Source organism: Heterodontus francisci, chromosome 13 (assembly GCF_036365525.1).
Source record: "Heterodontus francisci isolate sHetFra1 chromosome 13, sHetFra1.hap1, whole genome shotgun sequence".
In the NCBI taxonomy this organism is placed as follows: domain Eukaryota; kingdom Metazoa; phylum Chordata; class Chondrichthyes; order Heterodontiformes; family Heterodontidae; genus Heterodontus; species Heterodontus francisci.
Window position 1 is genome coordinate 95,779,285 of NC_090383.1, and position 15,927 is coordinate 95,795,211.

Consider the following 15,927-nt stretch of genomic DNA (forward strand, 5'->3'; position numbering starts at 1 on the left):
AACTACCCTGTTACTCTCGCCCCTGTCGAGAATCATCTTCGCTATCCTTTCCTCTACATCTCTGGAACTATTCGGAGGTCTATAGAAGACTCCCAACAGGGTGACCTCTCCTCTCCTGTTTCTAACCTCAGTAACCTCATACTACCTCAGTAAACGAGTCCTCAAACGTCCTTTCTGCCGCTGTAATACTCTCCTTGATTAAAAATGCCACACCCCCCCCCCCCCCTCTTTTACCATTTTCTCTGTTCTTACTGAAACATCTAAATCCCGGAACCTGCACCATCCATTCCTGCCCCTGCTCTACCCATGTCTCCGAAATGGCCACTACATCGAGATCCCAGGTACCAACCCATGCTGCAAGCTCACCCACCTTATTCCGGATGCTCCTGGCGTTGAAGTAGACACACTTTAAACCAAGTTCTTGCTTGCCAGTGCCCTCTTGCGTCCTTGTAAACAAATCCCTGACCTCACTACTCTCAACATCCTGTACACTGGAACTACAATTTAGGTTCCCAGTCCCCCGCTGAATTAGTTTAAACCCCCCCGAAGAGCACTAGCAAATCTCCCCCCCCAGGATATTGGTACCCCTCTGGTTCAGGTGAAGACCATCCTGTTTGTAGAGGTCCCACCTACCCCAGAAAGAGCCCCAATTATCCAGGAAACCAAAACCCTCCCTCCTACACCATCCCTGCAGCCACATGTTCAACTCCTCTCTCTCCCTATTCCTCGCTTCGCTATCACGTGGCACGGGCAACAACCCAGAGATAACAACTCTGTTTGTTCTCGCTCTAAGCTTCCACCCTATCTCCCTGAATTTCTGCCTTAAATCCCCATCTCTCTTCCTACCTATGTCGTTGGTGCCTATGTGGACCACAACTTGGGGCTGCTCCCCCTCCCCCTTAAGGATCCCAAAAACACGATCCGAGACATCACGAACCCTGGCACCTGGGAGGCAACACACCAACCGTGAGTCTTTCTCGTTCGCACAATAATATCCTCTCTGGATAAACTGCAGGTCCGCTAACTTGAACAGGGTTGTCCAACGTATGGTTTGTGGGCAGGAGTCCGGCCTTCCAAAGGTTTCCATCTGGCCCATGGATGTAAACTGCTGGAATGTCAGGCACCTCAGCGGGTAGCTATAGGTTTGTTAGGACCTCGCTCCCACGCATATGGCTGCGCCCAGCCTAGAGGCAGCGTTCACAGCCTGCCTTTATAGTTCTATAGTTCACGTTTATGGTGAGTGGAGAGCAGGCAGTGGAGAGCGAGGAGTGGGGAGCAGGCAATGGGGAGAGGGTAGTGAAGAGCAAGGGGTGGGGGGGGGGGGACACAGAGCAGAGAAAGAGGGGGGGAAGAAGGGGGACAGAAAGAGAGAGGGGGGGAAAAAGGGGGACAGAGAGAGGGGGAGAAGAGAGAGACAAAGTGAGGGGGGGGGACAGACAGAGGGGGCAAAGAGAGAGAGAGACAGTAAGATAAAATTTCAGAGATAAAGCCATTAAATAATTATCACCAGCCCCATATCTAGTACTGCATAATTAAATGGGTCTGTGGCCAGCACAGTTAAATGGGTCCATGGCAGGCGCAGATAAAAGGGGTCCATGGCGGGCGCAGTTAGAGGGGTCCTTTTTCAAGGAGCACATATTTAGCTACAGAGAAGATGTTCAGCATTGCTGTGGAAATGTTACTTTGTAGCTAGTATAATTAAAAGGACTTTGAGACAGACCCACCATAGAGGTTTTTTATATTGAGTCTCAGATGATATGTTATATCTTTAGCAAGATAGATATTGGTGCAATATAATATCATAAGTTGTCTGAATTTGATTATATTTCCTTATAAGACTGAGACAATAAGATGCATTTGTTTTTGTCCTGAAGGCTAACTCATGCTGGGCTGCAGTTTTAAAGGCAGTGGCAACCCTCTTGTATTTGGCTCAAGTGATGGTTCTTTGAGTGAATCTGAACAGTGAGTTGTAGGTGCCATACCAGCTGTGCTCGATTTCATGCTGAACTAATGTCAGCAAAAGCTGCTGCACTATGGTCGGCAGTGGGATCTCTGTCCTTCAGAAGCTAATTGTACTAGATTTGAGGCTGCATGGGCTCTGGAAAATATCACATTGTGAATTTACCTACTAAACCTTTGTTGAGTGGTATGACACTTCCTTTTAACATGCTCCTTCTCTTGCTTTAGCCTCCCTGTGCCATTTGTCATTACAGTCAAAGGGGTGGGTGATGTTTCTCATTTTGACAGTGTCACTCTGAAGATGGTAGTGGCTTCGGGTGAATATTTCTTCTAATTTGCTCTCTCTATCTTTTAAGAAGCACCTGGACTCAGTTCAGTGTTTTTGCTGCTCCTTCACCCCATCCCCTATGACAGTATTGATGCGATCAGTGTTTAATATTGTAAAATTGAACAAATATGCTGAAAATTTCTTAGTGCACTTCTTGAACTATTTGAAAAAAACCACTGCAATAAAAACTCTAGCACATTATAATGATCCTGCAGGATATTGCCAGATAATTCATCAGGTTGTTCTTTTGGGGGCATATAAGGTAAGATTAGGGAAGCTGGAGTTCTCATTACGGAGGAGATCTGGTGGAGATATTCAAAATTGTACAAGATTTTGATACGGTGAATAGGTAAAAACTATTTCCACTGTTTGGTGATTTGTTTAGAAGAGAGGATAAATTTAGTATCAAAAGAAATTAGAATTATTTGAAGCAGAAGTTTGTTAGGATGTGGAATACTGAACGAGAAACAGTGCTGTAAACAGAATCTGTATTGGCTGTTAAAAGGAAGCAGATAAAGATTTGAAAAGGGAAAAATAAAACTAACAGTCTGGTAAAAGGGCAAGGTATTGGGATGAAGTGGATAGAACATTCAGCTAACTGGCACAGGCACGATGGGCCAAATGGCCATCCTCTGCGCTGTAAAATTTATAAATTCTGCCTCGCAATTGCTTCCATTGTATCGCTTAAAAGCACCCAAGTTCAATGGTCTCCTGTTTTGCCGAAGGCTTATGATGTTTATACTGGCTACTAGTGCATTTAATGTTTTGTTTGTCATGTTCATGTTGAGGGATTTATGTAATTTCTGCAGGTTAATTAGTTAAAAAATTGCATCTGATTACCTGAAAATTCAGTATTATTCATGCGTTCAAGGAAGGGGATTTTTTTTCATAAACAGTGTATTTTCTTGCGAAACTAATTTGTCTTTCTGCACATCAAAATCTGCATGAATTTTATATCTTCTTAAAAAATGTCAATTTTATCTCCCAATTTTTAAAATATAAGTTTAGCCAATTTTGACTTTATTTTGTCACCCAAATTTCAGGTTTCTTCTGAGTCTCTAAAGCTCTGAAGTAAATATTATGAAGTGTATCGCATGTCTCAGCCTAGACACTACATCAGGCAAAGAAAATATGAAGGCTTGTTGCTTCTAGCTCTTTGTTATTTAATTTAACTGTCATTTCTTTCCCATAACTGCTTTTCACCACTGTTAGTTGAAGGCACATCTGTTCCTATGCTTGTCAGAGTTATAAAATGTAAAAAAGAGAAGCAGCACTTAGCCTCGAACACTGATAAATCTTTTTTTTTTAAACTAAATCGCAAGTATATTAAATAGGAAGAAATGAATTATCAAATGTCAGAAAAATGTTGGTTTCTGGTTACTCTGATTTCGTAAATGCTCAACAAAAATTCTTCTTTTTTAAAAAAGAAATTATTATTGTGACAAGGACTAAGAACGGAATCGCCTGTAACGGGTAAAAATTTGTCCAAGGAAGGAAGTGTCAGTCAAATAAAGCAGAGCTGGAAGCAATGAATGTTAAATGTTTTCTTCAGTCTGACGTGTAGAATCTGTGTTTAGCAATGCGATACATTTTGAAATACAGTACTTAAACCACTATTGGCGTAGCTCTCTTTTGACCTGTTGCATTGACAGGTCACATTGTTTCCTCACCTGCTACTTGACTGTGCTGCACTGGACAATCTCAAAGTTCCTACTTGTTAAGGAAACAAATATATTTACATCTGATTGATTGTATTTCCGTGGGCTGCATTTTTATCACTGGCGTATTTCATCTTTCCAATCTCTGGGTTGAGATTTTGTGCAAAACTGTGTCACTTTTATTGCCAATATGAAATAATGAACTCTTTATTGTGAAAACATATTTACATTGAGATCTGAAACTTTTTTTAACCGTAGGCTACCTGTTGCATTCACCATACACAGGAAGATGCAAAAGAGAACTTTAAAAATTATATTGTTTTTCTAAAGGCCTATCTGTAATTTAAAAATATGTTGCAGTTCCCTGGGCTTCCAGATTAACTGTTAGCTTTGGTGAGTGCTTAAGTTCTAAGGTGTTCAACCTGGGGCAGGCCGCCTGCCGACCCTCATATGTGAGGAAAACTACGTTGAGGGAAGGAAAACATTAATTTCATTGTATGCCAAAAGAATTATTGTTTTTCCAAATAACAAAAAAAAATTTTGACAGAATAGCCTGAAGTTTGGACTGTGTAGCTTGTTTGATCTAAATGCATTATTTCTGACATGGTTGTCACCAGGCTTATTTAATCTGTTGGTATCAATATATTTTCAGAAAAAAGTTGCATGTAACCAGATACATTGTATTTTTGTACCAGTATGCTGTTGGTGTGATAACTCTCAATCTTAAATTGCTCCCATTACTGCCACCAAAAACTTGTCCTGCTTGTATTTATTAGATTAATTTCTCTATCCACAATCCCAAGTTTGAAGGTCTTAAGTATATGGAGTGTTTTTCACAATTCATGTGCTTATGGTGTGAAAATTTTGCATGGCCACCATTACACCTAGCAGAAATTTCAGTGAATGAGCTGTGTATTTTGGAAATTGATTCAGGACTAGGATAATGCTAAATGTTGACTGAATAAAATGACAATTTGTGTGGCAGTTTTGAGTGTTTGTGAGCAAAATGGAGATAGAATTGTTAACCTAGGTAGAGAAACAATTAGCTTTTAAATTGTTCTGGTTGGATGGTTTTGAGGGTCAATGGGATGGACTTATAAACTTACATATTATGAGGTGATGAAATGAGACTGAAATACAAATTATAGGAAGCAAGCATCAGAATAAAATGTAATAAAAGCAAAATACTGCGGATGCTGGAAATCTGAAATAAAAACAAGAAATGCTGGAAATAAAATCGAAGATGGGTATGGAACACAACTTCCATACCCTCTTCCCAATTTTCTGCCAGGTATGGTTTGGCAATGTTCGTAAACCTGGTCTAATTGCCTGTTTATGCCTATAAGTTCATTTAAATTAATCCAAAAAGAAAAGTTTTAAATAGTGTAAGTATGGTTAAAAGAATAACAAGTGCATGATCATCAGGACCGGTGGTAACGTTATGGTAAAACAACTTCATAATCCGTGAATTGTACTTGTGCACAGACACTATGCAGTTCTCTTTGAAATGATAGAAAATTACATCAGTAAAATTGTAGCTCTGGAAAATTACTGTGAAATGATTAAAATTAACCTCTCCAGTTACACAAGAGAACATGTGAAGTAATTTTAATGGAATTTTCTCATTCCAAAAGGTAGGATGTTTGTGCTTTGAATTAAGGCATTTCATATCGAAGATATTTGTCTGCCAAGCATTGCAGTTGACCCTTTTCACCATTCTGATTTTTTCATGTTCATCGTGTTGCTGTAGAAATAATTTGTGTGTATTATGAAGCTGTCTGGATTTTTTTGTTTACAAGGTCTTAAATAGAATTTAATTGACTGGCATCTGTTTTGAACAAGCTTTGGGTCTGAGAAAAGGTCATTTTTTTTATTCCCTCTCAGACAGTGATTAGTAATCCTGCATCTGTTCTGTAGCTGTAGTTATGAGGTCATTATCGAGAGAGGTTACTGACTTAATTGTTTGTGTACTGCTAATTAGCAGCAGTTTTTCATTAAGTGGAGAAGTTCTTTCCAAATAAGCTACAGTGCCATTAGTTTGAGATTAAGTGGAAATGCTGAGTGGTATCTGAGTGTAAATATAACTACAGCTAACAAATATGTTTTTAGCGGGAAATGAACATCCACAGAAAATAAGATCTGTCTTGAAATTTCAAGTTGCTGGCTGCTGATTCAAAATTGTGATAGAACTTGCACATAGTTTCTTTTTTAATGACAATGATGAATGAAACAACAAAAGCATATCTGGCTTGATATAAATGTAAAGCTATTTTTCAGCAAAATGCCAATGGCCATAAAGGCAGAACTTTATTTCATAAATTGCCTGAAAATTTTTTGAGCTGCATTACACTGTGAAGAGTATGCAAAGCAAGGACATGCGGGGATTGAAATGTTTGAATCCAAGGCAAACTTGAATAACATTTTTGTCTTCATTCAATACAAAAAAAAAATCTCCTGCTGCTGTGAAAAAATCCAGAATCATAGCTTAAAATTGTTATTTTTAGGTACATAGGTCATTAATAAGTATCCCCTTAGTGAATCCCCCTCCCTTTTGTTAAAGTATAAGACTAGTTTGACGAATAACCTTCAGACTGTTTTAAAAAAAAAAGCCTCAGCAAGCATATGTTGGTTTTCCTTAAAATTTTCTCTCTTCCAGCTCCTCCCTGCAAAAAATACAATAATGTGTACATACAAAAATGAATATGGAGTTGTTCTAGGGCAAAATAGGGAAAGTGGTGTGACTTTAATTTAGAGTGACTAGCCCCACATATACATTTGTGCTCAAAGGGAAATCACTTTGGATTATCAGCACTGTAGCGCACTGCATAAAATATTGAAGGCTACTTTACTTTCTAAAGGTGGCACTCCAGGCTAGAAGAGCTTTAAGCAAATTTTAAATTTACAAATAACTGACAGAGGTAGCTGATGAGCTGTGAACAGCATATGCTGCCTTACTTCGAAGATGTCGCATCAGCTGACAAGTCCTCTCTTAATAACAGAATTGTTGCATTTGCTTCTGATGTGATTCAAGAGGAAGTAGAGCATTATTGCAATGCTGGGAGTGAGCTGTAAAGTTTTGTGTTTGAAGTCATCTTTCAAGTTAAATTGCAAACAGCATGTAAATTCCAAGGACAGCTCCTTTAATTGTTTTACTTTTTTGCAGTGAGATTATTTTGCTTTTGTTGCAGTGAGTAATAGGTAGTTCGTGATGAAGTATGTAAAGGGGCAAGATTCAGAGCTGAGACAATAGATAAATGTCTTGACATAGCTGTTTTATAATTTAATGTGGTATAAAGGTTGTAGATAATTCTCAGAACAAATTTGTTTTTAAAATGACAGCTAAAGCTGCTTTAGATTGGACAGTGGCTGTCAAAATGTGCTAAATGTTTCCTTGACCTGTTGATTTACAGCTGTGATTTTATGCATCACTACACAGAGTCAAAACGTTCATTCAACTCAGTAAAGGATGTTCTTCCTCTTCTGTTCCTTGCCCTAAAAGAACTGTTGTAGAGGTGGGGTGATATGGAGGATATAGTTGTTATTATCCCCAACTCTTAATTTCTCACTGCTAATCTGTGATTTGAGCCCATGATCTTGCAAATGCACATTTAATCTTAAAAATCAGAATTTGGAGCTGAAGGGTTATTTGGTCCATCTAAACTCATCCATCCAGGGAACCTATTTTCCCACCCCACAGCCCCATGCACCACCCAAATGTTTCTTAAATGATCCTAGGGTTATAACCTGCACAACATACCAGAAGTCTATTCCACTAGTTGATTTACTTGCTGCGAAGAAGCACAGCAGTTCTGATTTTGCTTGTCTGAACCTGTGCTCCCTTGTCCTTCTGTAATGGTTTAATTGCAGTGATGGTATGAATTTATCTGTTCTATACTGTTTACTGTCTTAAATGTCTCTGAGGTTCACTCCATTACCTTCTTTCACGACTTTAAAAAGGCCAAATCCCAAAAGGTCAATCCTCTAACGCTACAGATTAATGTTGTGGCTGTCTTGGGCATTGCCTTCAGAGCTTGTGTCTCACTGACTAGAACTGGACACAGTACTCAAGGCAAGTCCTGATGACAGCATTTGACAGTTTGAGAATGGCTTCCTTCAACTTGATCTCCACTATACTGACTAAACAGTTCATAATTATTCTTTGTTTTGAATGCTTCTCCAGAGTGATTGATTTGTTAAGTATCAAGTGTTAAGATTCTATGATGCCTTTTAACTTCATCTTTAACTACAGTGTTAGTTTTAGATGAAGCATTAAACCAAGGACCATATCTGCACTTGTGATGCACGTAAAACATCCCGTGGCTTTTTCCCAAGAAGAGCAATGGAGTTCTCCCAGTGTCCTGGTTGATAGTTACCACTCAATCAACATCACCTATATAGATTAGTTGCTCATTTATCTTGTTGTGGGACCTTGTAACACACAAAGTAGTTGCCTCTTTTGTTTATATTACAACAGTTATTCCACTTCCAAAATACTTCATGACTATAAAGCACTTTGGGATGTCCTTTGAATGTGAAAGGCGCTCTGTAAATGCCCGTGCTTTCATTCAACACCATTCATGAAGTTTTTTTCGTCCTACTAGTTATATTTTGCACTGGTCTGTATTAAATGTCATCTGTCATGGTTTTGTCCACTCACATAGTTAACATGTATATGTTAAACGTATTTTATGTAATTCAGTTTGTAGGTCCTTGGCTAGTTTCTCAGAATTATTGATCCCTACTACCTGTGAATTTGGTCAGTTTTCATTGGGATTTTTAATCTAAATCCTAGCACTTATCCCTGGGTCATTCCACTTAGCACTTGGAGGTGGACAACTAGGGCAAAAATGTGACACTGTTTAAATGTGTTGACCATGCTTGAATTCAATTTTTGTAAATAAAAAAACAAAGTGCTGCAAAAATACAGCAGTGAGCATCTGAAGTGGAAATGCAGATTAACATTTTGGGTGGAACTCTAACAAAAGTCCACTGTTGTGTTGCATATGAAATAGTTCTACAAAAGGCTTGGGGTGGCATGTACCTTAGCATTTCTCAAGTGGATAGAGAAGGAAATGTATTTAATAAGCTGCTGTTATATATGTGTATTCACAATTAAATAAAATAGTTATGTACAAATAACTATACTAATTTACAGGGACTATAGAAGTACTGAAAGCCATGCAGAATCTAGGAGTAGAACCTGATGTGGAGACCTATGCAAACTACGTGCAGTCGTCATTTGACAGTGTCGAGGTAGCTCGTACCCAGCTTGAGGTTTGTATCAATAATATCTTTAAATGAACACCAACAGCTTGCATTATATAGCACCTTTAATGTAGTAAAATGTCCCGAGGCAACGACAAATAGAACAAATCCACATTATGTAAGCTTGCTGCTATTGATGAAATTGCGTTAGAATAGTATAGTTATTGTTCCTAATACTCTAAAGAAGCCGACAGGAATATTGTAGGATTAGAATAAATGGGACATCAGCAATATGTACAGAATATTTTATTCTTTTGTCACCAGGTTTGTTTTTGAATCATTTGTTTTTAATTTATTTCATTAACTTCACATGCAGCTGTTGCCTTAATTGCTTTTATTTAGTTTATCTATTAGCTGTTCATGATTATGTGCATTACACTGTACCACTGGTACTAAATACAGGTAGCTGGATAAAAGATTTATTCATTTGTTTTAGAAATAGCCAAATTGGTATTCATAGCATAAACTTTGGCAAATTATTAAACCTTTTAATTAAGTGCTATTTGCACAACATGGTAAGTTTACTTAATGGGTCAAAGAAAGTCTAACATTCAGTGAAAAGAAGGGAAAATGAATAGATCTGATGGTTGCTTTGTCTGTAAAGGAAAATGGATGTCTGGTCAACACAGTTGGATTTTATGCCTCTGAACTCAGAACAGAAGCTATAAATGGACATTTGGACAAGGTTTATTCTATGTGTAAGTACTGGAAGGTCCAGCACAATGACCCATTTTTCCAGATGTTATTTTAAAAATAGCATTATAAATATTGTGATATCTAATATTGATGCCCTGGCTTTATTTAAAAACAAATTGATTTGAACACGAGGGCAAGAATTTCCTTCAAGCTACTACTGCTCTGCTGAGATTTCCGCTGCGCTTCTGGTGGAGTTACAGTAGTGGAGCAGCAGCAGATTTGAGGAAATTCACCCTTGAGGATTTTGCAACTTCTTATCAAATGTAAGTACAAGGTGCAATCATCACAAGTAATAATATCATTAATACAGAACTGGTGCTGACATTTGATTTGCCTCTGATGTTTTAACTCATGAAAACGTTTGAACTTTCAAAAAAAAGACGGTGATCAGTTGATTATAATTACACCATAGAAATATACAGCATTTAGAGAAATTGACGAGGAAACTAATGTATTTGATATTGTAATCTACATAAATGAGCTGATCTATGTCCATGCAGGTTCCTGATCCTTTTGTAATAGCATCTACAGTGGTTGTTACACTGCTGCTGTTTTTCTAATTTGGTGCTGGACTTGCAAAGCAATTTCTGTCATTTATCACCTTGAGAGCAATGTAAAGTAAATGCTTTAAAAATAAATGAATGAGTGGAATATTCTAAAATAATTTCTTTTTTGAAAAAAATGATTTTGGTGCTGGCTGTTTAAATTTATAATTTTTCTAAATCATTGATGCACATTTCTCTCGGCAGTGTCGTTACCTAAAAATCCTGCAGTGGATTTAAGTAGTTTCAGAGGGAGTCTTATTTTAGGATTTAAAAGGTAAGTTGATAGTCTATTTTTTAAAAATCCTAGCATTTGAACAAATTTGAATAGTTGAGGAGCCAGTTAGTACTGTCTGTTATTGATATGATTAATTAGGTTGCATTAAAGTTGTAGGCCTGTGTAAATACTTGCATTGGTAATTAAATGTTCTACCAATTGCTGTTTAATTTGGTATTTTAGTAGAAAAATAATTTTGTATTTATTAGGGGCCCCATCTGTAGCAAAATCATCATTGACTGCTGAAATGTGCTTTATATATTTAACCAGCAATTACAATGCCATGCTCCAGTGAAGCGCTGAAGTGCTAATACTTTTACATTTCAATATTGTTTGGTTAATCATTCAGATATTCTAAATGGTTGCAAATATGATGCAACCTTTGGCATGACTGCATTTTGTATTTTTTATAGTAAAGCTTTAATTTGTTACTGACAGAGCACAGATTCATTTAGCCTGAATTTCTTTATTCACTAATACATACCTCCGCTACCAACCGAATGAATTTTGGATCAAAACTGCATTTTTGTGCTTGATGGAGCTCTTGCAATATCAGCTCAGTCTTCCAGAGAGCTGGCTCTGAATAACCCATGCCACATGTATGTAACAATAAAGTTGAATGTCTGTTCTGGTTTAACTGAATGACAAGTTGATCTGTTGGTAATTAAGTCACTGAGTAAACCTTCCTGACTCGCATTTATGGCAGAAATGTTTCAGAGTGCTGTAAGCTAGAGCTGTGTGCCAGCTTACATATCGGATGATACCACCAAAAAATGAAGAAAAGGGCTATGGGTAGCTCCTGTGAAGTCACCCAAGGAGATGGTGTGGGGTAGTAAGGGAGCCATTGCTTTAGATATTCTGGCTACATTCAGATAACCAAGTGTGTGCAGTCCCATTGAGCTGGACAACAGAGGAGAGTTGTTGGAGGTGGATGATGTGATCGACCATATCAAAGACTGCAGAGAAGTCAAGGGGCGATAAAGCATCATGATCACAATCACAGAAAAAATAATTTGCAGCCATTAGAGCTATTACGGTGCCTTGTAAGGGTGGGGGGGGTGGAGAAACAGATTGGAGGATTCAAACAGGAAGAGCTGTAACAGAGATATGAATGGATTTGAAATTTTGGAAGGGAAAGGGAAGGTTGGAGAAGGAGTGGTAGTCTGCAGGAACAGAGGGGTAGAAGATGGAGACTTTTGAAAAGTGAGATAATTGATCCCAGCTAAGTAGCTTTTTAGAATTTTGAATGCCAAATTTTTATTTGAAAAAGCTCTGTGACTGGGGTATGGTTAAATGCCAGAGCTGCTGCAAAGTGATCAGGAATGAGAACTCTGGGTGATTTTTCTTTATCCTCCGTAGCCCTGGGCATTCAAGTCAACTGAACATGTTCCAGTCGACACAAGTTTACTCAACATAGGTTCAGGTCTGCATGGCAAATTTTATAGGTCAGGAAATATACCAAGTGGTAGCAGTGCTGTTTTTCCCACTGTCAGTTCCTTTGAACTGAAAACATACTATGGTTGTTGTGTCGTATTATATGTCCATGTTCTAAGAGATTGTAGGAAATACAAGTAAGACAACTTGGCTTTTTAAAGTTACTAGCTATAAATGGCTACACAGTCTCCTTAAATGCAGTCCTCAGTGTAACATGCACTTAAATTTACCATCAAAACTTTGCCTTTGTAAGTACATTTTTAATAATTTGTTGTGTCTGCAGTACCTGCATTAAAGCAGAACACCTTTCTAACATTGTTGAATACTAAGTAATTGCTTTAATGTTTAGAACTGTGAGGCCCAAAATGTGTGATTTATTCTCACTTGCATAACAGAAGGTTAGAAAACAAATTTTAATTCTTGTAAAGAATGCAGACACTTTGCAATTAATGCATACCATTTAACTGTACTTGATTCTCGTTCCTGGAAATCTCATGGGAATTAAAGTTTTTTTTTGTTTCAAATGTTTATTTAAAAAGAACTTTTTAAGGGTATGAATTCACACTCTCCTTAGTTTTGCTGGGACTCAGCATCATGATCAATAATTATGTTTGTGCAAATTCAAAAATAATTTAACTAAAATGGAAAGGAAGATCATAAGAACTAGGAGCAGGAGTAGGCCGTCCAGCCCCTCGAGCCTGCTCCGCCATTCAATAAGATCGTGGCTGATCTTTTCGTGGACTCAGATCCACTTGCCCGCGCTAAGAGCCATGTCGTATCTGCAAGTCTGTTAAGTGAATGAATTTGAGCAGTTTAAACACAGCTGGTTGCTGGCAAAAGTCCACAACATAAGACTGCACTCCACGATTTACTGGTAAATTGACAACTAACTCATCGTATAGATCTGCTGGTGAGGCAAATGGAAATAATAAGGAACGCCATTTGGGATAAAAGCATATTATGGGAATACAGCAGAAGGTGGTCTGCCTTGTTTCTCATCCATACTGTATGGCCCTTGTCCACATTGCCTTACCCCTCGTCCATACCATGCAGTATTTGCTCATCGTGCCCATCATTCATTTGATACAGTCCTCATCCATCTTGCTCCTAGCCTGTACTGTAGACCCCTCGTACACCTTGCCCTGAGTACTGACTGCACAGCCCACATCCAAGAGCACAAAATGTATCTAGTTTAGAAAAGAAAACATTTTTTGATTAATTTGATGACAACACCCACTCATAATTTTGACTTTGATCCAGTAATTTGGTAAGAGTTCAGTTGAAAAATCTGTTAAAATGTAATGGAAGGCGTAATTGGATGTTTTGTTTCAGAAAACTCGTTTCTTTGTTTTTTTTTTAAAGCTTTTAGACAGTTCTGTACTTCATATAAAACTGATTATTTATCAAAATGTGTTTAATTGAAATATGATGTTTTGCTGCCCTCTACAGGTCTAACGATATTGATTTTCTCACCAAGGTAAGTGCTGCCAAATAACTAAATTCGTTTAGCTGCATGTTTAACCAGAACAGTGCAAACTAGAATCAAAAAATTCTTATTTTCATCTTTCAATTATGGTAGAATATTGAGAGAGATCGAAAACCCTAATTTTTCTTCATGTAAATTTTCTTCTGCCTTTTAATGAATCACTGATTCAGTGCTATGTGGAGATGTAGTATTTATAGAGATCACTTTTAACCCTCTGGCAAATTCTTCAGTTAATTCATATCAGCTTTAAATTAATTAAATGTTACTGTAAACATTTATATTTTAAAAAATATGTGGTCATTAATTCAGCATTAGGATAGCTAAATAGATTCTTTTAAGTAAGAAAGTCCCTGTCCTTGGAAGATGTTCACATTTTGTTCAGAGTTTATTTCCTGAAGCAAGTCAGCTATTGAGCAGAAAATGTTCTGTGCAGTACTTTACAGATGAAATGCCACAATGTACTGTTGATTAATACCTTTATCGAAAAGTGCTTTGCTATTTAGAAAATACAATTCCAACCACTGCTTGTCCTTGTGTTCCTCTATCACCTACAATATATTATTATTTTGTCTTCCTAGATAACGGAATTGTTGTACAAAGATGAGCGTTATTGCCAGAATTCTCCAGGAGCGACTGGTAGTGTTTCAATTTCTTTGATTGTAACTCGTCCACAAATCTGTTCTATCTAATGATGGGGTTCGAAGGATTACAGGAGTAACACTGATTGCTTTTTTTTTGGAAGTGAAATTTTTAAAATGTGTGTTTAGAAGACCCTTGCGTATCTTTCGGCTCCATGTGAGGTTTCTTATTAATTGAAAACTTGAGCCAGTTTTGTATTTGTAGCTTTTTGATATTTAATTTTAAATAAAAAATTGATGCATTTACTGAGAAGCAATATGTTTGTGCCAAATGTTGATGTTGCTGTTATGATATTGAAAGTATGTTGGTGTACATCCAAAAGTTTTTTTGTTTGGCTTCTATTTAGCATTCTTTGTACTGAGTTGTCTGCCGTAAATGCTGTTAAGTAGCACAATCCACGTGCCTCATTGACGATTGTTGCCATTTCAGACTCTTAAACCCAAGCGCTTACAAATGATTTGTAATAGATTAATCTTGATAATGTGACAATCTCAGTAATTTGTGGCGTGATTATCTTTTTTTTCTTTCTTGCAGAAGCTGTTGGCTATTTTCTTTATAACTTGATTGACAGCATGAGTGACTCTGAGGTGCAGGCCAAGGAGGAGCATTTGAGACAATACTTTCATCAGCTGAACAAGATGGTACCATTTCATTCTAGCTAGATAATGCATGTCATGTCTGACATGTATCTATTATACTTAAAACTGTAGCTTTTAAGTACACGAGATCTCATTTAATGACATGGCTGGAGTTAGAGAAGCAAATTACATTTCAAGTAATTCCAGTTATACAATTTCTAGACATTTCTTTCAGTAGTATTTAATTTAAATTTGTTTTGTTTCTTCCAGGATATTGTAATCCCAGCAAATATCTACAGAGGAATTCGAAATTTGCTGGATGCTTACCACGTCCCTGAGTTAATTAAGGTGGTTTATGATGCATTTGTCTTTTCCTTCATGTATACATTTTTTTTCCTGTAATTGTTATGTTCATATGTTGTATGGTTTTTAAATATCTTCCCAAACTTGCATTACATAGAGGATTGGGAAATGATGGCTAAATGGGTAAATGCACCACAAGATTGGTCACTGAATCGTATCAGTTAGAAAGGCCCTACCTTAGATCTGTGTCTAGCATCTGCTACGACCGAGGTGGGAGGAGTGCACTGTTAATTCAGTCCCACTGCTCCACAAGTCACAACATAGCAAATTCTCCCATTTACTGAAACAACTAATTAGATACTCTATTTGTCCCCAGAATAAAGCACACCGACCAGGTTTCTTTAATAAACCAAAAAAATCTGTTTATTATAAACCAAGTTTTTACCAATAATGAAGTAAATATATATGTGAATTGAGATATTAAAGCCCCATATTTTTAGCCCAGCCCTCACGCACACACACACACACATCCAAAAACGGGTTAACTGGGGGGATAAAAAAGGATTTTTGTTTACAGCTGTCACAAAGAAATAGAAGGAATAAAAAAAAATTCAACTGCATATGGAAGTCCTTTGTTTTGGCCAGGTGTCCCAAAGTCGAATGGGGCTGCCACTAGGAATCTTTCCAGATGATGTTGATGAACAGTCTGTTTTGGTAGGTGGTCAAAGAAATTCAACTGCAGAAGGCTTCACATAGGTCTTC

The 15,927-nt window shown here is 37.5% G+C and overlaps 1 protein-coding gene across 1 annotated transcript in view; it reads left to right on the forward strand.

Annotated features, from left to right (window-relative positions):
* lrpprc (leucine-rich pentatricopeptide repeat containing) overlaps positions 1-15,927 on the forward strand; it is a 154,880-nt gene that overhangs the window by 57,397 nt on the left and 81,556 nt on the right. The window contains exons 12-18 of the mRNA XM_068045217.1: positions 9,101-9,219; positions 9,815-9,908; positions 10,656-10,725; positions 13,609-13,636; positions 14,224-14,281; positions 14,819-14,925; positions 15,133-15,210. Coding sequence (XP_067901318.1) covers positions 9,101-9,219; positions 9,815-9,908; positions 10,656-10,725; positions 13,609-13,636; positions 14,224-14,281; positions 14,819-14,925; positions 15,133-15,210 — 554 coding nt within the window. The remainder of the gene's footprint in view (positions 1-9,100; positions 9,220-9,814; positions 9,909-10,655; positions 10,726-13,608; positions 13,637-14,223; positions 14,282-14,818; positions 14,926-15,132; positions 15,211-15,927) is intronic.